This window comes from Candoia aspera, chromosome 4, assembly GCF_035149785.1.
Source record: "Candoia aspera isolate rCanAsp1 chromosome 4, rCanAsp1.hap2, whole genome shotgun sequence".
NCBI classification, from domain to species: domain Eukaryota; kingdom Metazoa; phylum Chordata; class Lepidosauria; order Squamata; family Boidae; genus Candoia; species Candoia aspera.
In genome coordinates this window covers 108,480,822-108,506,646 of record NC_086156.1, presented here as the reverse complement: position 1 = coordinate 108,506,646, position 25,825 = coordinate 108,480,822, and the positions used below count along the sequence as shown (strand labels likewise).

Sequence of the window (25,825 nt, the reverse complement as noted above, 5' to 3'; positions counted from 1 at the left end):
TCTAAGAGCAGGATTAAATTCAAGGTTGTACAGGATTCAAAAGAGCAAGGTGGATTAACACTTCCAAACATTAAATTGTATTACAATGCTTGTTGCACATGGATCTCAGATTGGATGGTATTCCTTTATGGCTTGGTTGCATCTATGGAAGAGGTGAAGCATTTATTATTATTATTATTATTATTATTATTATTATTATTACTAATTTGTTATAAATATCTATTATTTTTCTTAATATGGTACAGAATACAGACACAAAGACTGTATTTGTTTTTCCCAAACTCTTTTATGGTAGCAAATTTAACTCCTATCTTATTCTACTATCTATTTCTATCCTTATTTCTATCTCTAGTTCTTATTCCTGTGTTTGTAGCACTATGTTTTTCCTATCTTAACTGTTTCTGAGCTCTTTACATCTTTCCTTTCCCCCCAGATCTTCAGAGCCTGTAGACAATCGGTCCATTTTGCCTGTGAAAAGACTTTTTCACTGGTTTATAGGCTTGTGAATGGGCTTTTCTCTCTCCCTGCCCAGCAATCACAGTCCTCTCTGTCTGGAGCTGGTTTTTAGAGGGCTGCACCTGGGCTGCTGTTCACAGTGAGCTTGGCTTGGTTCACGGAGGTAAAGGTTTCCCTTGACATTAAGTCCAGTCGTGTCCAACTCTAGGGGGCGGTGCTCATCTTCGTTTCAAAGCCGAAGAGCCGGCGTTTGTCCGTAGACACTTCCATGACTCAATGGAATGCCGTTACCTGCCCGCCAAAGCAGTACCTATTAATCTACTCACATTTGCATGTTTTCGAACTGCTAGGTTGGCAGGAGCTGGGACTAGCAACGGGGAGCTCACCCCCTCACACAGATTCAACCTGCCGACCTTCTGATTGGCAAGCTCAGCAGCTCAGTGGTTTAACCTACACTGCCACTGTGTCCCTACGCAGACTCTAGTTGGACTCTTTTCCTTCCCATCTCTCAGCTCTGCCCCTCAGCTGGCCTTGCAGCTCCAAGGACTGATGTTTTCTCTTGCTGCCTGAAGATCACAGCCGGGGTCCTTGCCTTTGGGTTGGAGGTCTTCTCTTTCCATGTCTCTGCTGCCTTTCTAGCTTAACTCCTTTCTTGACACACCCACACCCATGCTTCCCAGTGTTGCCAGATGCCCATTTTTTTTAGCCCAACAAGCCCTTAAAAGTAGCTTGAAAGTAGCCCCAAAACCACAAGCTGCAAATGCCCCAAACTTCCTGCAACTGATCTCCAAACTTCCTTACTGTCAGGCCCAGCCCAGCCAAAAGAAGAAGAGTCAGTCCATTCATAAGCAGCTCCATTATCAGTCTTCAAGACTGAGGGCTTGCCCATGACAGCAAAAGAGCGAACACAGTGATTAATAACATGCTTTGTGGCCTCTCCACGTTGTGGAGTGGCAAAAATATATCCAGAAAAGGTATCAATGGTAACATGTAAATACTTCCATGGAGAAAAGGAGGGATATTGAGTCACATCCATTTGCCAAATCTGATTAGCTTTCAAGCCATGGGGATTAACTCCCATGAATGGAGCAGACACGTGTTGAGAACAAGCGTCACACTGTTGAACAATGGCTTTAGCTTGTGAGATGGGCAGTTGGAATTGTCGAGCCAAAGCTTGGGCGTTTTGGTGAAATTGACTGTGACTTTCCCAAGGGGAAGCAGAAAACAACAACTGGATAGGACGGCAGGTTGCATCGGCGATCTGGTTACCAAGTGAAATCTGTCCAGGGAAAGGCTGATGACTACGAATATGAGCAACATAGAGAGGATGTCTGCGGTTATGCAAAACATCCTGCAGAGTTAGAAGAAGTGACAGCAAATTTTCATCGAGAGAAGGAGAAACATATGCACCTGGAAGAGAACAAACAATTTGAGAAACATAGAGGCTATCAGAGATAACATTGAGAGGCTGGGAGGGAAAAAGTTGAAGGCCATAAATCATAGCAGCAAGTTCAGAGCACTGTGCAGAGGTTTGAGGAGGGGTGATTTTTGTGTGCCACTGTGTGCCTGTTTGCCATGCCACCACCTCCCAAACCTTGCCCCCATCAACAAACAAATTCAGAGCGTTAGACAAAGGAAAAGAAGAGATAATAGAGTGAAAAATAAGAGGAAGTTGTGAGACAGCCAATAGACAAGGGTCAGCTGGTAAATGATAAGTAACAGTGCCAACATAATCAGTCAAAGCAATCTGTAAATCTGATGACTCAGAGAGAAAAATTTCCCATTCCCACAGTGGGATGGGAACAATAATTTGAATCAAATCCAAGCCAATTAGTGCTCGGCTACGAGAGCGCCCTTTGAGGATCAAAGTAGCAAACAAAGAAGCCAAAGGAGTGATAGTACGGTGAGGAATGTGTGGGAGGTACAGCCATTCAAGAATGAAAACAAAAGGTTTAGAGTTGGATTTGTAAAAAAGCAACTGGCAAAAGACCGCAGTAGGAAGCTTGCCAGTTGATAAAACAACCAATGTAAAAAAAATGTTATCTTGACAGCGATCTACCCACTGTTGGGCAAAGCTGTCCTGAATATTATGTAAAACCTGAAGTTGTTCCTTCGATAGGGTAATTAAGTCTGTGGGGTCTTTGCCACCTTTTAAGGCAGCAAACAAGGGGCTCATGGCTGCTGTTGTTTGGCCAATATAAGGATGAAGCCAATTTATTGCCCCTAACAGCTGCTGCAGCTTAACATACGAAATAGGAGATTGAATCTCCAAAGATGGGAGTTGGGGGTGAGAATAGGTTTGCATCAGCTTATGACCAAGATATAAAAAAGGCTCAGAGGATTGGATTTTCTCTGATGCAATTACAAGACCATATTCTCCCAAGCATGCTTGCAGGTCATGCAGCCATGAGGATGGAAGGAAAGGACCTGCAATTAAAATGTCATCCATATAATGATAAACTAACAATTTTGGATATTGATGCCGCAAAGGTTCTAAAGTAGTAGTAACATAAATTTGACACAAGGTGGGGCTATTTAGCATCCCTTGTGGTAAAACTTTCCACTGATATTGTTGTGTGGGCCGGTCAGCATTTAAAACCGGCACAGTAAAGGCAAACAACATTTTGTCTTTTGGATGAAGAGGAATAGTAAAAAAAAACAGTCCTTTAAATCAATAATTCTTAATTCATAAATTCTGGGGATTAAGTTAGGGTTAGGCATCTCACATTGTAAAGCGCCCATAGGCATGATAAGAGAATTAATAGCACGCAGATCGTGCAACATACGCCATTTGCCTGATTTCTTTTTAATGACAAAAACTGGTGTATTAAAAGGACTGGTTGTTGGCTCTAGATGACCAGCTTGTAATTGTTCTTAAACCAACATGTGTAAAGCAGTTAATTTGCATTTTGGGCAAGGGGTTTTTGGCTTAAAATGAGTATTACTGGTCCCTCTGACAACATTTGTTCCTCCCCCCGGTGCCCTGCATTGTGCTTTAAAGTGTCCTGGCTTCCCACAATTGAAACAATTACCAGTAGGCTTGCCAAGGCATCCCTTATGCAGAGCCATTGCTAAAGTCCCCATCTGCCAGGCATTAGTCCCTACCTCCAAACAAGCTTTTAACATGTCAGCCAGAGAATACTCTGGTCGAGAAATGATAGACTGTAAAGCCTTTTTACAATCAGAAACACTCTTCCTGACTTCTCTCAAAATATCATAAGGCAGAGGAGCCCACTCATACTGAATTTGTCCTGCATTGTCTTGAGTTTCAGAAACAGGGAAGGCATTTAAACCTTCCAATAACTCTTCTCCTGATAAGGTTCCGGCATGCATGGAAGCTTCAAACCCAGTTCTAACAGCTCCTTTGTACATCGCTTCCTCTTGTGATTCTACAGGTGCCACAACAAGCTGAATTAAAGGAGCAGGCAGTGTCAATTGAGGACCCGGGGTTGTTAATTGGGGTCCCTGAGTTGGTTTTAAAAGATATGGTGGGGGGGCGCTTGGAGGTGGCAACAAAGAAGTGGTGGTATTAGCATTAAATGCCTGAGCATGATACTCAGTCGCCTCCTTAATCTTCTTCCACAATGCTAACAGAGACATAGGAGCTCGAACACCCTCATGCAATTCTTTCCCTATTCTTATCCAATCTTCAAGTTCTAATGATCCCTGTTCTGGATACCAGGGACATCTACTATATACAATTTTTAAAAGTCCCTCAAGTGTCTTTAAGTCTGTATCATAAGGCTTTCCTTTTGCTTTAATAAACGTATTCCTTAGCAGACATTTCAGTTCTTTGGCATGAACTTTCTGCCCTACTGAAAGTTTACTCCCCATACTCACGAAAGGGAACTGAAGTCATCCAGCAATTCAGTTGAGGTGCACTGTAGCTATTCCAGCTGGTGAGTAAAGGGTTGCAAGGAATCACGTCGGGGGGGTCACCACTTGTGGTGGTCTCTCATGAAGAATGTAGGAAGAATGCACAGACACAAATTCCTCGGGATGAGAGCTTGTGGTGGTCTCTCATGAAGAATATACAGGACACATAGTTTCTCGGGATGAGAGCCCCGATTCAAGCCGTAAGCTCTCTTTTATTATTCCCCCAGCTAAGCAAGTACACTAAAACAGTAATTCACATAGCAGAAGGCTGATTGGTCTAAATAGCAATGCATACCTCATGTAACCCCCCTGATAGCCTCCTGGCACAGCTCAGGTTACAGCTCGTGTTGCCTTGTGAGGAAAGTTTTTGCTACAGCCTTATCCACTATGGAAGTTCAAGGAAGGTTCAATGTAAATAAACATCTTGCACAGCTGTAGTGGTTTGCCAGCAAACAGCATAGCATGCAATGCTCTCTACAATCTACAATGCAGTTTATGCTGTGGCACATGCTCTGAGGGCCATGAGCTCCTCCAAACTCAAAGAGGGTCAAATAATTGATGAGAACAGATGGAAGCTCTTCCTTCAGGCCCCATGGCAGGTAATGTTGGCTAATGTAATCATGTCAAGTCATCATGTCATGTAGACAGTACCAGAGTAGGATGTCTTGTTTTGTTTTTATTTTTGCACTTAATATGAAAGATATTTTACAAATAGTTTTGAATGCTTTGTGGAAGTCTGAGATATTGTCATATGAAAGAAAAGTTAAAACTTTTTTATCATGTCTTCACCATGCTCCAGGGTTTGTCCCACACCTAAAGTCAACATTGCCAGTCTATACTCCCTTCATGCAACTTCATAGGTGTTGCAATACTAGCTCATAATCTTTCCCACTTCATTGGAGAGCCAGTCCTCTTCTTCCCACAAAGGTACATGGAGGATAATTATAAATCAAGGGGATTTTAAAATGAAATCAAGAGAAGAGTTGATAATAGAAGTATATGCATGCCAATGGTATGTAGAATTATGAGAAAGGTTTAAGGTAGATGAAATTTTTTTTTTTTTTTAGTTTTGAACAAATTAAGACTGAGTTTTAAATAGATTTATGTACTAATGATGACCATGTTATTGCTAAAATGTATAAACTTTTGTTGAAATATGAGACAGAAGAACAAGTGAAAGAATGGGCTAAATTAATTAATTAATTTCTAACACCGTATTGGACTATATTGCAGATGTTTATAAGATTATCTTGAATTATATGCTCGGTATGTTTGGATATAAATATTATACACTGCTTTATATAGATAAATATAACATTAGGTGTAGTGATTAAGATAGGTAAATAAAGATTTTTATAAGGACAAAATGAACACAAGGAGACAGAACAGGAGAGGCTCAGAAACTGGGGAAGGAGAATGGTAGAAAGATATGTTTGAAGATTTTACGCAAAAAACAATTCAAAATATTACTCAGAATGTAATGCAACTATTAGAGGAGAAAATAGATGGCTTTGAAAAAAAGGTTATATCATAAGTTAGAGACTATGGACAAAAGAATAAAAGCAGATATTCAAGAAGTAAGAGAAAGAGTGGAGAAATTAGAAGTAGAAAATGATATAGAATTAGACCGATGTTAGAGTTAAAAGAAAAAGTACATTGTGTTAGACTTTGAGGTGTACCTGAAAAAAAAGAGGCAGAAATAAGAGAAATAGTGGTTCAAATGCTTTCAAGTTTAATTGAATGGGAGGAAGAAAGGCTAGAAGAAGATATAGGAAAAATATTTAGAGTTAATTCGAAATATGCAAACATTAATTGGAAAGCAAGAGATATAATAATTGAATTTGTGAGGAAGAAGACCAAAGATTTGATAATACAGGCCTCCTGGGGGAAGAAAATTAATATTGAAGGAGAGGAGATTATGATATTGAAAGGCATACCACTGAGAATATTAAAAAAAAGAAGAGAGTATTTCTTTCTTACTGAAGTCCTTAAACGAAATAAAATCCCCTTTAGGTGGGAAGTATTGGAAGGAGTGAATGTCACATTTCAACAACAAAGATATAAATTGAATACTATTTTTAAGGCTTAGGAATTTCTCAGAAAATATAAAAAAGATTTAGAATCAGAAACAGATAGAACGGAAAGGCCAAAAAGTAAAGAAAGTAAAATGAAACACTTAAATACAGAGGAACAAAGTGCAGAGGAACTAGCTTCAAGTTCTAAAGAATTTGCAATATTCCTTTCCAATGAGTGAATTAAAATGCCTTTCCTGGAATATAAATGGAGCCAACACCCCAGCTAAAAGGAAAAAAAAGTATTTCACTATTTATACAAATTAAAACAAGATATAATATGTCTTCAAGAAACTCATATTGCAAAAAAAGATAGTAAATATCTGGTAAATAACAAATTAGGAAATGAATTTATAGCAGCAAATGAAAAAAAAATGGAATTGCAATATATGTAAAACCCCATCTAAATCCTAAATTAATAAGTGTTGATAAAAATGAGAGATATTTAATAATAGAATTAGAATTACAAAACTCCTAAGCAATATTGGTTGGAGTATATGCCCCTAATGATAATCAGAATAAATCCTATCAAAATTTATTAAATGAACTTTCCAAGTTATCTTATAACAATTGGATTATGATGGAAGATTGGAACGGAGTTAACTTACCAATTATTGACAGAAAATCTGAACAACAAATTTAAAAAAAATCAAGGAAAATTGTCCCAATCTTTTTTTGATATGTCAGACAATTTGGCTATTGTAGATGCCTGGAGATATAAAAATGGTACGGCTAGAGATTACACATTTTATTCAGACAGATTCAAATCGTTCTCCAGGATTGATATGATATGGGTATCTAAAAATTTGGCAAATAAAATTTTAAATGTATCAATTCTCCCCCGATCCTTCTCAGACCATAATCCAGTTCAATTGGCTATAAAACTCCACCCAAAAAGTTATAGGTGGAGATTAAATGAAACTTTGTTGAGAAATATCGAACTTGTAGAAGATTGCCAAAAGAAATTGAAATAATTCTTTGAATGGAATTTAAATAATGAAGTGAGTATTGGGACAGTATGGGATACTAGCAAGGCATATATGAGAGGATATTTTATGTATTTAAATAGTTGCTTAAAGAGGAAAACACAACAAAAAATTCAAACCGTTCTTGATCAAATTAAGATAAAAGAAAAAAATCTCCAAATAAGACCATCAGATGAAGGTATAAACCACCAAATAAAAATTTTACAGCAGCAACTAAAAAAAACTGACAACAGATGAAATTGAAAGAATATTGAGATATATTAAACAAAGAAATTTTGAATATGCTAATAAAGCTGGAAAATGGCTAGCATATAAATTAAGAAAAGAAAAGGGAAAAATATTACTAAAATTCGAGAAAATAGGAAAGAATTAGTTGACAATGAAAAAAATAAAAAGGCATTTCATAATTTATTTACAAATTTATATAAGAAACAAGAAATTTCAACTGATAACATTGAGAACTATTTATTAAAACAAAATTTAAATAAATTAACTAAAGACAAAAAAGCATTAATTAATAATCCCATCACAACCCAGGGAATTATAGAGGCAATTAGAAAATTGAAAATAGGCAAAGTTCCAGGTCCAGACGGATTTTCAGCAGGTTATTATAAATATTTTCAAGATCAAATGTTGTTACCACTTAAAGATTTATTGAATGCGATTCTGTTAGGAAATCCAATACCAAAATCTTGGTCAGAGGCAAATATCATACTAATCGCAAAAGAAAAACAAGACCCGTCACTATGCAAAAATTATAGACCTATTTAGTTATTAAACAATGACTATAAAATATTTACTTTAATTTTAAATGAAAGACTAAAAACAATACTTCAAGAAATAATTAATTATGACCTAATGTTTTTTTTACCCCAAAGAAACATAAAAAAACCAATATAAGGACGGTTTTAAATATAATAGAGTATGCTCAATTTCATAATGAAAAACAGATTATGTTGTTATTTTTAGATGCTGAAAAAGCTTTTGACAACCTAAATTGGAATTTTATGTTTAAGACTTTAGAATTGATGGATTTGGGTGATATATTTTTAAAAGCAATAAAATCAAATTCATCCATTTCAAAAAGCCAGAATTGTGATCAATGAAGAGAAAACACAAGAATGTCAAATAGAAAAAGGAACAAGGCAAGGCTGTCCGCTATCTCCTATTATGTATACTGGTATCGGAGGTTCTAACAGAAGCTATCAGAAAGGATCATCAAATTGAAGGGATAAAGATTAAACAAATAACATATAAATTAAGAGCCTTTGCGGATGATTTAGTTATTATTTTACAAAACCCGTTAATATCAATTGATTACTTATTAAAGACACTACAAGAATATGGAGAATTAGCTGGTTTTAAAATAAATTTATCATCAAAAAACGAAGATGATAAATTTAAATATGCCACAAAAAAATCAGAATGTATTAGAAATTAAATCAGGATTTAATAGTGTCAAAAAAGTTAGATATCTAGGGATAGAGATTTCAACCAATACTAGTGATTTGTTCCAAAATAATTATGTTAAAATATGGAAGGAAATTAAACAAGATTTATTGAGGTGGGAAAAAAATAAATTTATCACTTATGGGACGAATCTCTGCAATTAAGATGAATATTCTGTCGAAGATGCTATTTTTATTTCAAACTATTCCAATATTTATAACTGATAACACTTTTAAATTATGGCAAAAAGATATTTTAAAATTTATTTGGCAAGGGAAAGGACCAAGAATTAAATTCAAATTACTACAAGAAGATAAGGAAAGAGGTGGCTTGGGTCTTCCCGATTTCAGGCTATATTATGAGGCATGTGGTTTATTATGGTTAAAAGAATGGATCACCCTACAAGATCATACATTACTAAATTTAGAAGAGCATGATTTAAAATTTGGATGGCATGGCTTCTTATGGTATAAGAAATTGAAAGTAAATAAAACATTTAACAATCATTGTATTTGATCGTCTATTCTCAAAATTTGGGGAAAATGTAAATCTACTCTAACATCGACAATACCACTATGGATTTCCCCACAAGAAGCTTTTGTAAGGTGAGAAATAATAGGAAACTATAAGTGGCTAAAATATTCGGATTTCATAAAATTTGAAGGAACCAAATTTACAATGAAAACAAGAGAAGAACTGGAAAATGAAGGATATTTATGTCATTGGTTTACATATATTCAATTAAAAGAACAATTTAAAATAGATGCCAAAAGTTACGAATTTACAAAAAAAAAACTATCTTGGTGGGATGAACAAATCTATGCTAATAATGACCACATGATCTCTAAAATATATAAAATATTATTACAAATGAGCATACTAAATGTACAAATTAAGCAATGTATGAAAAATGGGAGAAAAAATTTGGATACAATATTGAATACCATGTTTGGGAAGGAATGTGGATTAAGGGATTAAAATGTACATTAAATTATAATTTAAAATATTTTTTTTATAAAATGATGTACATGTGGTATACCACCCCTGAAAAATTATGGAAAATGTTTCGAAATATGTCAAATGTCTGTTGGAAATGTAAAAAAGAAATTGGAACTTTATACCATATGTGGTGGACCTGTAAAAAAGCGGGGAAAAAATGGTCATCTATACATAATATAATTTGTAAAATGCTGGCAGTTAATATTGATAAATTACGGGAACTCTATTTATTGGGCTTTATGAACAAAGATTTGGGAAAAAAAACTATGGAAAACTTTTATTGTATTTGATCACTTTGGCCCGAATTCTCTACACTGCAAAGTGGAAAGAAGAATTAATCCCATCTGTGGAGGAATGGATATTTAAATCCCTAAACTTGGAGCAAATGGCAAAACTAACACACCAACTAAATGATAAAAATATGGAAGATTTTCAAAAGGACTGGACACCTTTTTTTCAAATATGTGGAATGGACTCAAAAAGTTAATATGAATATATAGTATATAAATAGCAAATTACTTAATTGTTTATTTTTTTATTAGAATTAATGAAGGCAATTTAGATAATTAAGGAAAAATATAACACACTAGTATACTAAGCTGTACCATCTAGAAAGTCGGAAACCCTGATCTTTCTATCTATCTATCTATCTATCTATCTATCTATCTATCTATTTATTTATTTATTTTTCATCTTATCCCCCCTTTTTTATTTTTATTTTTATTTATTTATTTATTTATGTTTATTTTTTATTTTTTTTTTATTTTTTTCCTCTCTCAATTCCTCTTTTTTCTTTTTCTTCTCTCTTCTTTTCTTTTTTGTATGGTAAGATATTATTGTTTGTATGTAATTCTATGTTTATTTAAATAAATTAATAAAGATTTCTATTAAAAAAAAGACATAAATCAGCTATCAGGAGAAGTACTGTAAATCAGAGACAATTTGAATGTCTTTCTGACACCAGAATGATCTGAAAAACTTTGACAATTCTGTGTGCACCTGCATGTACGTAAGGAAGAGAGAGGGAACCCAAAACCCGGACAACCACGGTGTAAGCAGGTATGGAAATGCTGCAAGTCTTAAAGGAGATAAATTTCTTTTAACTTAAAAAAAAAAAAAAAGTGGAAAGCTTCAACACTACCCACAACAATAAAGGAATGGCTGTAAAGATGATGGAACTTGTGGAGAGGGCTAAGTGAACTTACTTGATTAGCGAAAAAACAGTATCTGCATTTGTGGCTGACTGGAAATCCCTTATAGACTTTTTGCATGAAATGGAAAAAAATGCACTGGTGATTCCACTTTTGATTATTAAAACAGAACTGGAAAATAGAAAAAAAGTGAGGTTTTTTTTTTTTTTTTTGTAATCATAGAGTAAGAGTTAATTTTGTAATTGTACTTATATTTGCTGCAGAAGTAATTGGAAGCTTCTTCTTTCTATTTCTTTTTTATTTTCTTTTTGTTTTCTTTTTCTTCTTTCTCTTTTTGCTTCTTTTACACTTTATTAGGTGGTGTAAAACTTTTAATAAAATTATTAAATTTAAAATTTAATAGATTTAAATTTAAATTTATTGAAATTTATTAAAAAGACAAAAAGTTATGTACAGGAAAATGTTACGTATTATAAATGATATATAATATTATATTATTATCTTGCCTTTATGATTTTTATAAATACCTCAAGGCAGGGAACATACTTACTACTCCTTCCTCCTCGTATTTTCCCCACAACAACAACAACCCTATGAGGTGAGTTGGGCTGAGAGAGACTGACTGACCCAAGGTCACCCAGCCGACTTTTATGCCAACCATTTCCCCAGTTTATTTTAAAATTCAGAACGTCTTTGTTTTGCATAATTCATCTTTATTTCCATCTCTCTCACTGTTAACACAGACAATTGCCTACAGTATGTAGAAGTTTAATCTGGTGAGTAATAGCTGTCCTCCCTGGGGACATTTTTTAAAACTCATCCTCCTTTTTTAATTCCATCCAAAATCACTTGTATTCATTCATTCACTTGTATTGTACTCATCTTTGTGTCCTCATTCCCTCTTGCTATGTCCCTCTTGCTATTGCTTTATAATGGGAATTGTGGAAGGCCAGCTGCTCTTCCTGAAACTGGGGTCCCTTTACCACCTGGACATGCTCATCAGACCCTTTGTAGAAAATAAGGTTATCCATTTTATTGGGGAAGGGGACTGGCCCCTGAAATCAGTGTTTGTGACCCCCGGGGTTGATCTTAGTATGAAATTTGCAGAAACATTAAATCAAACTTCAGAAAGTCAATCAGGTAACATCAGTCTGAAGGAATAGAATCATGGAACAATTATGGAGGAAGCAGAAATGAGAGAAGTTTAATAGGACCAAATGGTTGATTCATAGATTTATTGATAGCATTTATTAACTGTGGACTTCACAAGGACTCCCCCTTCATTATTATAAATACAAAAGTTGCAGATAATTTGCATGTTCATGCCTGCATTTTTTCTCTTTTCCATCCTTGCTGTTTTGAGGCTTGATGTCACTCATTACAAATCCCATTATTGCTTCATGGCAACCAGAGACAATTTATTCTGAAACATGACAAGCAAAATACCCCTTATTGTTCAGGGTTTCCTGCGGCCTGGGATTCTTAGTTGGTGATTATCTCAAATGTGATTATTAGTATAAACATGATTGTTCACCTCAAGTGGATGGAGAACCATTAATACACCCCAAACCATTCCCATCGACAATAAAATTAGTCAGAGCTTTCCATCCTCTACACACACATACACACATACACACACATACACACACAAGACACCCCAAGGAGTTCTTAAACTCAGAATCCATAAGGAAAGGTAAGGAGGAGAAAGATGATGTTTGTCCCAGAATGAATTGTTTCCTTCTGTGTGGTGTGTCCACAGCATTGCTGTCGTTGCTTTGGCCACAGGTAATATGTAACATTTCTCGTGGTGAATGCAGCACTGCTGATCCTCTTCCTGTTCTTCCCAAGCAATACCAGTCAGGGGACATCAACATTGCTGGCATCATTTCTCAGATCTACCTCTTTTATATGATGATGGACTTCAAGACACCTCCTTCTAGCGACCTCTTTGAGGATATTGTGTAAGTATTCAGTCATGCCTAGAGACATACATGTAAAATAGACCTGAAGGTGACTGAGAATATGAGCGTTGTTTGAGTTGTGTTACATATGTAGTATGCTCACATGTGAGTGGATGTCTAGCGTAGAGTGTGCCATTTGGTGTTGAGGCATCTGTAGAGATAAAATAATTGCTGGTTGTGTGTGTTATATATTCATACGTAGAATGGCTTTGCATATGCATATGCATAATGATTTTATGGCCTTTATACTTTCTACACATTTATTGATCTGGTGCCACCAAATGCCAAGCAAAGAATTTTTGAGAATGGCTGTTCCTTCTTCTCGGGGTAATTTTGAGTCACCCCCTCCCCCAAATGTCACCAGTGTTAGATTTGGCCTGTGGGAGCCAGTGTTATTTCATTGGAGATACTGTACTGTATACTTAATTCAATCCTATTTTTGTACAGCCACATTTAGGAAATGGTATTTTTGCTCTCATAACACAAAAACTGTATTAAGGGAGCTGGGAGCCAAATTTCCCTCCCAAATAACCTATTTTGATCAACATCCTTCCAAATCTAACATGGAACAGTGTCCTCTTCTTCCCTTGTAAATCTTTCCTGAGAAAACATAGAATTGAAGAAAAGCTGAAAGACACACAACTCCAGTATCTCATTAGCAACAACCATGAAAAATACGCCCCAGAGACTGATGCTCACTGTAGTCTCCCTAGTCAAAAGTGAAGGCATTACTGAGATATTAAACCAGTCATAGAAGAAAAATTATGGGATGCCAATAAAAGGAAGGGCAAAATAGGTATCATATGCTGAATTAAATGTATTACACCAGGTCATGTACCTCTCTCGTCAGGGTCGTAACTCAGATTTACCAACACATCCTGGCTTTAGTGTTTACTGTGAAGGAGATCAATACTAATCCACAGATTCTACCCAATGTAACACTGGGCTTCCAAATCTACAATAGTCATTTCACTTCAAAATGGATGTATCATGCCTCGATGGAACTCCTTTCCTCTAAAGGCAGATTAATTCCCAACTACAGCTGTGACATCCAGAAATATCCAGTAGCAGTAATTGGAGGACCTGATACTGATGTATGTCTTCACATGGCCATCATTCTTCACATCTACAAGTTTCCTCAGGTAACCATTTATGTGTAGTGAGGATACAATCTATATAAATATCTCACTCATTTCAGATAAGAGTTGCTTACTAGGAAAAAGTGAGCGCTGACCGAAATCAAGAGGCGTATTTTTCTTTCAACGTTATTGTGAAATATATGAAAGACATTTGTTAATTGCTGCCTCTTCTTCAATTCCATGGGTAATAATATGTGGAAGGGGAGCCTAATGCACATTAACTGGACCTAGAATACTCCTGGCATACCAAATGTTACTGTCTACATTCACAGAACAGTCTTAATAATAAAATTAGCCTCTTTTCTGACTTCTCACAATAGACTGGTTTGGTTTATACAGCATAGGAAGCCACAAAGAAACCTCAGCAGGATTAAGACAAGCAAAGATTACTATGTTGTGCAAAATAAACCTAAAATTTTATCCTTGATAGTGCTTGAGGAACACATCTGCCAAATGAAAAACTGGTTAAAGGAAAGGGATCAAAACTATTGCTTGTGCACTACAGTTAGAAAAAATACGTTGACAGACTTTTTAAAAAAATCAAAGCCTATTGTCCCTTTCCTAATTCCTCTGTGTTTTCTATAGGTAACATATGGCTCTGCTCCAACGACAAATAAGGACAAACAGGCTGGTTTCTACCACCAAATGTTTCCAAATATGGACCATCAGTATAAGGGAATTATTCAGCTACTGCAGCATTTTCAGTGGACATGGATTGGGGGCTTGTTTGTGAGCAATGACAATGGGGAGAAGTTTGTACAAGATGTGGTACCCATGTTTCTCCAGAGTGGGGTCTGCTTTGATTTCATTGAAAGATTCCCAACTGCTTCTTATTCCACTGACATTCTCAATATTGTGAAAGAAGGTATGAAAATGTACAGTGTTGTCATGAACAGCACTGTGAATTCAGTGGTAGTTCAAGGTGAAATTGATATAATGATAATTTTGAGAATGTTTCCCACTATGTCAAAATTTGAAGAGATACCATTACAAGGAAAGTGTAAAATCTGGATTATGACAGCCCAGATGGATTTCACATCTCTGCCCTTTCAGAGGTGGGAAGACCTAGATTTTCTCCATGGTGCTCTGTCCTTTGCAGTTCATTCAAGAGAGGTCCCAGGGTTTCGGGAATTTCTTCAGTCGAGAAAACCAGACTTCAGTCCAGAAGATGGCTTTATTAGGGTTTTCTGGAAGGAGGCATTTGGATGTGTGTTCTCAGGCTCCATGGTTGATGGGAAACTCAACCCAGTCATGGACAGTCAACCGAAATGCACTGGGGAGGAGAAGCTAGAGACCCTCCCTTCCTCCGTTTTTGAAATGGACATGACTGGCCACAGCTATAGCATCTACAATGCAGTCCATATTGTGGCACAGGCATTACATGTTGCTCATTCAATGACCTTCAAACATAGAGCAAGAACAGGCAAAGTGAGACTTACTGAACTTCTCAAACATCACCCATGGAAGGTAATGTCTCCGGGACATAAAGAAGTGTGAAGTGTATAGATGTTTCTCTACCTCATCTAATGGCCAAATTCAATGTTTAGTTCCATATCATTTTGCTTTTGGACATAGTGTATTTCTCCTCCAAGTAAATAAGATTTCTTAAAAGTGGAAAGTTCAAGGAAACAGCAGAATGCCTTTCCTGATGCTCCAGACACAAGGATTCACAATCTTTACTGAGTGCCTTTACTAATATGGTTTCCTTCTCTCCATTTATTTTAATATATCTGACACACAGGAAACACTATTCCAGCACTGTAATTCAGGAAACAGCCTTGTATTTTCTATTTCTCTTTTATTTTTTAGTTATTTATGTCATTTATTTATTATTACATTTATAAACACCCATCTCAGTATAAAAGTGTCTCTGGGTGGCTTACTCATTATTATTATTTTTTCCAGAATGTTTTCTTTTTTTTCCCTTCCGATGTTAATTATTCAATTGCATTTTTTCCTTTAAATTGAATTTTAGTGATGGCATCATTATCATCTTCATGATCATTATCACCATCAACTTAATCAAAAATATGCCTAGAAACATTGAAACAGATAGTTATTATTGGTTTTTTTCCCGTTTATGGAGGAGATGGATATTTTTGGAATTGATCAAATGACAGCGTGCAAGAACCATATAGTGAACCAGTTCAATTTATTTTCTCCCCTTTTATCTGTAACATTTAAAAGCTATAAAAGCACTGCTTTCTGCAAGACTTTGACCCTTTTAGCTAGTTAGTTCTGCATACTGCTGAAGAAGGTAAGTATTCCGTCTTCCTACTTCTAACTGCAGAAGAGACTGGAAATTAATATATGGCTTAAATTGCTTTATCAGATTGGGTTAACCATCTCCCTTCTGCAAGAGGAAGGGATGGTGCAAGGTGTGTCCATCACGGTGCATATAACTATTGTATAATTCCCAGATAAAGGGAATTAAGGGGTTTAACTTAAATTTATCTGGTAATCTCTCATGGCTAACAGACTTCTATTTTCAGATCCTCTTCTCTCTCTGGATATCTACCAGTTCTCCTTCTATCTGTCCATCTGTCTGTCTGTCTGTCTGTCTCTCAACCTTTGGAATTTATATTGGATAGACTTGAAAACTTTCCAGGCTGCCTTCCTCCCTGCCTTCTCCTCTTTGGTGAACCTCTATCATGGAGGAAGATCAACAGTCTGAAACTGCCTAGAGTGAACTTTCCTTGTTAGCCATCTTCTCTGTTTTAACCACTCTCTTCCTTTAAACTCTGTAGACCATGTAAACTTCCTTCCTCCCCCAACTCCAAATGGAATACTCTCACTCTCTGCAAAAAGGGGAAAAAAAAAAAAAAACATTTATTCTAATTCTTTCCCAGACTCGGATTATCGGATTCAAGTATTTTTCAATGCTTTGGGAACTTGATATAAGGTACATAAAACAATTCATTTCCAATATGCCTGAAGTGGAGATAGGTCTTCAGCATTTTATAGATCCTCATTATTATTATTTTTCTTTCTTCCCTTCATTCTTTAGGTTTGGTTTGTATCTGTGTATGCATTTTTTCTGTCTTTTGTTTTTATGTTTTTGTAGCTCAATGAAGTTATAAGAAGGATCTCATTCAATAATACTGCAGGAGAAATAATATATTTCAACCAAAATGGGGAACTAGATGCTGGATTTGATGTCATCAATTGGATCACATTCCCAAACAAGTCCTTTCTGAAAGTCAAAGTGGGTGGAATAGGGTCTGTGACTTCCCAAGAGGACATGCTGAGCATCTACGAGGAAGCCATCATCTGGCCAAGCAGGTTTAACCAGGTAGATGGAAACACATGTTTGGATAAGGCAGGGGTTATCTTGTCTTCTCATCTCTGAAGAATCAAGAGACGTGCCAATCCTTGTACTCATTAATGTTAAAGGATGGAGATTGAGTTGGCAATACTTCCTCCAACTTAAAGAAAAGTCAGAAGTGATGTAATAACACAACGATGTGAACAAAGATTTTCTGTAGTCACAGAGTGTTGAAAAAGGGAACTAATTCATTGTAACAAATGTGGATCAAAAATAGGATAAATACGTCTAACTCTTCCATGAATACAGCGTATGGTCAATGTCATTAAGGGGACACAAAGAGGACAGAGGGGGACTACAGTATCTCCATTCCATTGTGAATAAAACCACATGGACATATTCATGTTCTCAGAAAAAGAAGAGCTTGACTCAAGGGAGTTTTTATTTTAGCGTCATTTAAAATATTTGGCAATAGATATGAGGGTTAGCTCTGTACATCCCATAATATTTTCCTCCCCTTGCCTCTTCACTGACATCACTCACAAGACCTCTCACCAAACACGATACAGAGTGGGAGCCTAAACAGAGAATACCTACTACAACACAGTCTTGGGGGAACAAACAAACAAACAAAACCCAAAACATTCTTTCCTTTCCTTTATGAACAGGTCCGGCCACTTTCTCTGTGTAACAATTACTGCCTTTTGGGTTCCGCCAAGACCAGAATAGAAGGGAAGCCATTCTGCTGTTATGATTGTCTTCGCTGTCCAGAAGGGAAGATTTCCAATCTGATAGGTGAGTGGTGAAAGATGAGTATTGCAGAGTGTGCAGATATATTGATATCAGGTGGTGTAGATATTCATTTCTCTGCAGCCAAATTATGCTTCCCAGTTGATAGTTGCAATATAAGGCTAATGTCTGTCAAACTTAACACTACTCTCTCACATTGTGAAAAGAGGTCTAATTATTTTTATTTATTTGTTTATTATTTATTTATTTTCTCTGGATGGCTTACATAATGGCAATGGTGGGATGCTGAGTTATTCGAGATTCAGGCTGTGCAGAAACTGAATCTTTAATCACTGCTTCACAATGCAGTTGAGAACCAAACTAGCCCCCCCTGCTATGTTTTCAAGCTGTCACGTCATCCCTGGAAAAGACAGTCCTTTAAGGTGGTGCAGAGGGGAGATACTTTTGTGCTTCTGCACACCCAAAGCCACCTTTGGAGATCAAATCCTATGTTCTGCACTACCATATTTGATATTTCTAGGTTGAATTATGTAAAGTGATTGATGATAAAAATAATACATTTGAACGTCAATATTTCTCTGCTCTTATTGCATCTGCAGAATGCTTCCCGACAGCCCTGTTTAACATCACTCAAACCATTCTGGGGAAGGTGGGCCCAGTGACCCACCTACAAGTCCATGAAGTGGAGTTTTATGGGCATCTGGAGGATAAAATTGCTTGGATTCATTCCAACTTTGATGCCAAGTGTAAGGCATGACATCTGGAGATGCCTGGGGAACATCCATACCCAGTTATCTGGGAATGGCTAATCCCATTCCCAGAATAGGCCTGAGGAAGTGTACAGGGTTTTCTGGTCTTTAACTGCCACCACTTGTCACTGAGATCCCTCTCCCTCCTGGCTGGCAAAGGCAGCTCAGGAGGTGACATGTGGATGGGTCCAGGCGATGGTGAATTCATCCTTGGAGGAGGGAGTGGAATTCTCTTACAGACGGGGTCTGTAACATGACCTCTCTGCATGACTGGGTCAGGCGGGTCAATGTTAGGGGGGTGAGGCAGTCCCTCAGGTAACCTGGCCCCATGACCTGTAGGGCTTAAAGGTGGTAACTAACACCTTGAATTACACCTGGAAGCAGACTGCTATCCAATGCAGCTCACGATATAATGGTGTAACGTTCCAATCTAGGGCACCATGAATTGCCTGTGTTGCCGCATTTTGGACCAACTGTAGCTTCTGGATACTTTTCAGGGGTAGCCCCATGTAGAGCACACTGCAGTAGTCTATATGGGAGATGATCAGGGCACGAGTGATGATGTGAAGGGCCTCCCAATCCAGGAAAGGGCATAACTGGTGCACAACATGACATTGCAAAAAGCCACCCCTGGCTATTGCTGCCACCTGTTCTTCAAGCAGGAGTTGTGATTCCAGCAGGACCACCAGATTTTGCACTGGGTCTTCTGGGGCAGTGCAACCCCATCAAGAACCAAAGATGACAAAGTCCCAGATATGGAAGAGCCAATAACCCACAGCCACTCTGTCTTACCAGGGTTCAGCTGAAGCCTGTTGTTCCCTTCCAGACCCCCAAAGTCCCCAGGCTCCAGGAAAGGACAGTCAGAGCATCACTTATTTCACCAGGGATGAAGATGTACTGTATAATTGAATATCATCAGTATATTGATGATACCTCATCACGTGATCTCACCCAGTGGTTTCATATAAATGTTAAAAAGGACTGGAAAGAGTACCAAGCCCTGTGGCACCCCACAAAGGAGTAGGTGTAGGTCAGATCTCTCAATCCCTATCAATGCTAATTGGGACCAGTCCTGGATGAAGGAGGCAAACCAGCACAGAATTATGCCACCCACCCCCAAATCCCTGAGCCGCCCCGAAAGGATACCATGGTTGATGGTATTGAAAGTTGCTGAGAGGTGAAGAAGAGCCAGGATGGATGTGCTTCTTCCATCCCACTCCCACCAGAGGTCATCCATAAGTGGAACCAATGCTGTTTCCATTCCATATCCAGGCCTGAAACCTGACTGAAAGGGGTCTAGATAATGTGTTTCATCCAGGACCCTCTGGAGCTGCAATGCCACCACGTTCTTAACCACGTTCTCCAAAAAGGGGAGGTGGGAGACTGGATAAAAGGGTTCCAAAACAGTAGGGTCTAGCAATGCTTTCTTGAGCAGGAGATACACCAGCGCTTCCTTCAAGGCCATCGGAAACACCCCGTCTTAAGGATTCATTTATCATGGCATGGACCCAAATGCATGTCACCTCCCGGGCCGATTTGACTAGCCAGAAGGGACATGGAACCAATTGACAGGTGGTGGTATTTTCAGTCTGGAAGATCCTGTCCATTTCCTTGGGCCCAACAGGATCAAACTGCTCCCAGATAACAGTATGTACATACATACATGCAGACATGTGTTTGTGTGTGTGTGTGTGTTTGTGTGTGTAATGTCATGGAGAGATCAAGCATGAACATTAAATGTTTTTGTCATCCCCGCTCCATTGTATAAATGAGAAGAATATATTAGGAAATACTTCATTAATGTAGCTAATAACTGGGAACCATATTTCGCCGAATATCTCTTGAAAATCTCTCTTTGTTTTTTCCACAAATTATGGCATTGCTATGTTCCATTGTGATTTTGTTCAGTTTAAATTCAGTGCAACCATCTTCATAACCTGAATCTTTTCTCCTAGATATGGATGACTGCTTTTCATGTCCAGAAGGTCAATATGCAAACAAGGATCAGAATTCATGCCTTCCAAAAGTTGTAACATTCCTGACTTATGTGGAAACATTGGGGACTCTCTTGGCCATTTCTTCTCTCTTCTCCACTTTTATCCTTTTGTTGGTTCTGGGCATCTTCATTAAGTACCAGGACACTCCCATTGTCAAGGCCAACAACCGAAACCTCACCTACATCCTACTCATTTCGCTCCTGCTTTCATTCCTTTGTGCTTTACTATTTATTGGCAAACCCAATAAAAAAACTTGTCTCCTCCGACAAAGTGCTTTTGCCATAATATTTACTGTAGCTGTATCATGTGTGTTAGCAAAAACCATCACTGTGATTTTAGCTTTCATGGCCACCAAACTAAAGTCTGCAATGAGGAAATGGATGGGGAAGAGATTGGCTATTTCCATCGTCCTTTTCTGCTCCTTCATTCAAGTCATTCTTTGTACCGTCTGGCTGTTGACCTTTCCTCCGTTCCCTGAATTCAACATGCACCTAATGGCAGAAGAAATTGTTCTGGAATGTAATGAAGGCTCCTTTGTCATGTTCTACTGTGTCCTGGGCTTTATGGGCCTCCTAGCCCTTGTCAGCTTCACTGTAGCATTCTTTGCCCGGAAACTACCGGACACTTTTAATGAAGCCAAATTTATCACCTTCAGCATGTTGATCTTTTGCAGTGTTTGGCTCTCCTTTGTTCCAAGCTATCTGACCACAGGGGGCAAACATATGGTGGCTGTGGAGATCTTCTCGATCATAACGTCCAGTGGCGGGCTCCTTGTATGCATCTTTTTCCCTAAATGCTATATCATTATACTGAGGCCTGAACTGAATAGCAAGCAGCAGCTAAGACAAAGGAGAAGCTAAAAGATCTAGAATTGTATTGCCCTCTTTTAAGTTATCCATGCAAAAGCAATAGGACCCCAAATATAAGACATAAAACACTTTTCCATCTATCAGTTGAAACTGCTGCCACTGCAACTGCAATTTTAGGAACTTGAATGCTTGTTCTGTTGTTACTGTTTTATGACATCCTCCACCTAGTGTTTTATAGATCGTTGCTATAAAGTATGTTTAATAATAAAAAAAATAAATATTGAGAATCTGAGGCTCAAAACTGTGAATCAAATCTTCCGGGAGGGGGGGATTTTATCAGTCTATTCAAATTATTTTATAGAACAGGTCTCCAAAAAAATATCTATAGCATATAGTTCCTCCTTCTGGCCTGGTACTTCTCCAGCTTCTCATACTCCTTACTGAAGTTGCTGTCACTTGACACCACTACATCTATCACCACTTCTGTCTTCTGGTCCTTGTCTACTACCACAATGTCTGATTGATTGGCCAGGATCTGCCTGTCCATCTGGATCTGGAAGTCCCACAGGATCTTAGCCCTGTCATTCTCCACAAACATCTGTGGAATCTTCCATCTGGACTTGTGGAGGTCTAGCCCATACACTGTGCAGATGTTCCTGTACACAATGCCAGCTGCTTTGTTGTGCCATTCAGTGTATGCTGTACTTACCTTCATCTTACATCCTGCCACTCTGTGTTAGACTTTCTCTGAAGCCTCTCTGCACAGTCTGCACCTTGGGTCCTTTCTAGTGTGTTAGACCCTTGCTTCTATGGATCTGTTGCTGAATGCCTATTCTTGTACTTCTATGATCAGTGCTTCAGTGCTCCCTTTTCATCCAGCCATTTCCAGCCACTGGTAAGATTTCCCAAGGTCAGCCAACTCAGCTCTCTATCAATGGTACATCCCATAAAGGGTTTTGTCTTGCCATGGCATTTCCTCTGCTTGATCTTCCTTCTATGTCTACTGCTTCCTCAGGCATTCCCTCAGTAGCTCCTATGTTGGTTCCATCTTATTGATGTACTCCTGGATGCTCTAGGTTTTCTCTAGGACAGTGGCTTTGACTGACTTTTATCCAGGACAGCCGACCCTGACTGCCCTCTTTCTGGCTGGTGTACAGTCTTACAGTCTCTGGTGTCGGACTTGGGCTGGATACCTCCATACATTTTGAGGAGCTTCCGGGACTTCACATTGGCAGCCCCCATGTCCTTCTTTAGCAGCAGGGGATCTGATGACTGTCAGGGCATACATTTTATTGGCATGGATCTTGTTCTCCCACTTACCTGGCTCTTCAGGATCTGTCTTATCCTTTGGTGGTGATTGGATATTGCTGACTTCCATGCCTCCTCATTGTGGTTCCCATGTGACTGTGGGATACCAAGGAATGCACATGAAAAGGAATGCAAGGGCACTGGCAGACCATAGGTTGCTTGCAGCCAGGAGCCTCAAGTGCACTATGCAGACATCCAGTGTCTTCCCCATTGTATGCCTGCTAATCCTATTGTAATCCCTCTCTCCAATCTCTTCACACTGCGAGGGGGGAGGAAAAAGCTTGGTCGGACACAGGGAGATTACGTACAGAGACTGCTTGGCTTTCCTTCTTCCTTTGTTTTGTTTTGTTTTTCTTTTCACCCCTCTTGCAGAGTGGAGAGGTTGATTAAAGAAGTGGGGTGGGTGGGAATGTGTAACAAGCAGCATCTTATGACAAGGCAGCATTAAAACCCTAGTCTGTTTCTGTTCTCCATTTCTTCATGAAGACAAAAAGAGGAGGAAAAAGGAAATGGTAGGGAATAGAGGGTAGTAATAGAGTATAACATGGTAGGGGTAGGAATTACGTAGGAATTATATAGGTATAGAAAGGGGTGAGGCAGGCCCCTTCACTCCCGGCCTTCCAGAAGAAGTTGAAGACCTGGCTCTGCTGCCTCGCCTGGGATGGGAAGGGCAATAGTTCCTCCCCACTGAACCAGATGTCATTGCTACTCAGATTTTATACTTACATTATTTCTATTTCTATTTGGCTGATTCTACTGTATTTCATATGTATCAGGCTCTGCCTGCTACCCAGTAAAACCACAGACACTAGTGTAGGCTTAGGTTCTGGTTTTATTTGAGTATAGAATGCATGCCCTTAGAAAAGCTGAGAGTGAGTGGAGCACGCCGGAATGGGATTTAAATATCCCGCACCGGTCAGCGCTCCACCCCTTCTTACTCCGGGTGCGCCCTGAGCCCCGTTGATTCCGTTGCCGGTAGGTGAGGGGTCATGGAGCCCCTCATGTGCCTCGGGCATTTCCTTGACTGTTTTCCCGGCTGGTGATGGCTCATTGCCGGGCAATCAGGTTAGTGATCTTTTTGAGAGCTCGGGCGTGCCTCGTAGTCTGGTCAATTACCTTCTTTGCAACATTGTATCTCTCTCTTCTGCACCTCTGGCTAGAGTTGATACTTTGTTGCCAACACCTGTTGCTCTCTTTTGTTAGCTAGTTGCCTTTTCCCTTAATCCGCCCGGTACCCATTTCTCTGTATTGTTATGTGAGCCGTTGCGATGTCACAAGCATCGCAACAGTGATCATGACATACTGCCCCCCTTCGGGAAGGTTAAGCCACAGGTTTGGAGGGGTAGGTGGTGTGGAAGGTGTGGATCACGTCGGAAGCCTGGACATCACAGGCAGTGACCCACTCAGGGTGTGGAAAGTGTTTCCACTTTACAAGGTATTGGAGGGAGCCCCGCCGCTTGTGGGAGTCAAGCACCTCCTTTACTTCAAAGTGTTGCTGCCCATCTATCATCACTGGTGGGGGGGGGCGTGCGTGGGTGCCACCAGGAGGGATCACTTGCCGGCTTGAGTAAGCTGCAGTGAAATACTGGGTGCAGTCTCTTTAGATTATGGGGCAGGTCCAAGCGCACCATGACTGGGTTCACGATTTGTGTCACCTGGAATGGTCCAATAAACTTGGGGGCCAGCTTCTTTGACAATTGCAGCGATTTTATGAATCTGGTGGATAGATAGACCATGTCCCCCACCTGAAATGTTGGTTGCTGGCGCCGGTGTTTGTCTGCTTGTGATTTGTATGCTGTTTGTGCCTCTTTAAGTGCGTCCTTGATGACCGGCCAGGAATCTGCGATTTTCTCACCCCAATCACAGGCGGCCACTGTTGGGGACCGAGGCTGAAGTAGTTCAGGAATGGGGACAAACTCCTGACCCGACACCACCCCAAAGGGTTTTTTTTCCAGTGCTTTGGTGTATCGTGTTGTTGTATGTGACCTCTGCAAATGGGAGGAGGTCTACCCAGTCGTCTTGGTGATAGTTTATGTAGGAGCGGAGGAATTGCTCCAGTGTGGCATTAAGGATCTCTGTGGATCCGTCCGTCTGGGGATGTCAGGAGGTTGACAGGGCTTGCTGGGTACCTATCAGTTTGAAAAAAGCCCGCCAAAACCTCAAGGTAAATTGTGTGCCCCTATCAGTCACCAAGTGGAAGGGGCATCCGTATAGGCAGTACACGTGGACTAGGAACAGTTTCACCAGCTGTTGGGCTGACGGGATCGAGGCGCAGAGGATGAAATGCGCTTGTTTTGAAAAGTAGTCTCTTACCACCCAAATGACTGTTTTCTTTTGGCTGGGCTGGGTCGACTATGAAGTCCATTGAGATTTCATCCCAAGGGTGGGAGGGTTCAGCTACGGGTTGCAGCAGCCCCTGGGGTTTGCCAGCTGGCCGCTTGGCCATAGTGCACCCTGGGCAGGATGCCACATACATCTTGACGTCCTTCCTCAGCGAGGGCCACCAAAACTGTCTCTGAGTCAGGTGAAGGGTTTTCAGGAACCCGAAGTGACCAGCCTGTTTGCTGTCATGCAATCTGTTGAGGATCACCTGCCATTGTGATTTGGGTACATATAGCCTTCCCTCCGGCCATGCGAGGTCCTGGTCCATGGTGACCTTGTTGGGGTTGGCGAGGAGCCAGGGGTCAGATTTAAATGCCGTTATGAAATCTGCCCATAGCCCCCCTGGTAGTAGAGGTTGCCTGCATCTAGGGAAGGGTTGCGTCGTAGCTGTTTGTGGGGGGGGGCAGACTGTCCCCGAGCGCGACCCCAGGTGACCGCTGCCATACCCAGCTGGGAATCGGAAAGCAGTGTCCCTA

General features: G+C 39.3%; 1 protein-coding gene across 1 annotated transcript; it reads left to right on the top strand.

Moving 5' to 3' along the window:
• Positions 1-4,853: 4,853 nt before the first annotated feature.
• LOC134496985 (vomeronasal type-2 receptor 26-like) lies at positions 4,854-21,710 on the top strand. The gene is made up of 7 exons (XM_063302701.1): positions 4,854-4,931; positions 12,838-12,950; positions 13,801-14,092; positions 14,675-15,556; positions 17,154-17,381; positions 18,023-18,149; positions 20,809-21,710. The coding sequence occupies exons 1-7, from the start codon at positions 4,854-4,856 to the stop codon at positions 21,708-21,710; spliced, it is 2,622 nt and encodes an 873-aa protein (XP_063158771.1).
• The last annotated feature ends 4,115 nt before the right edge of the window (positions 21,711-25,825 follow it).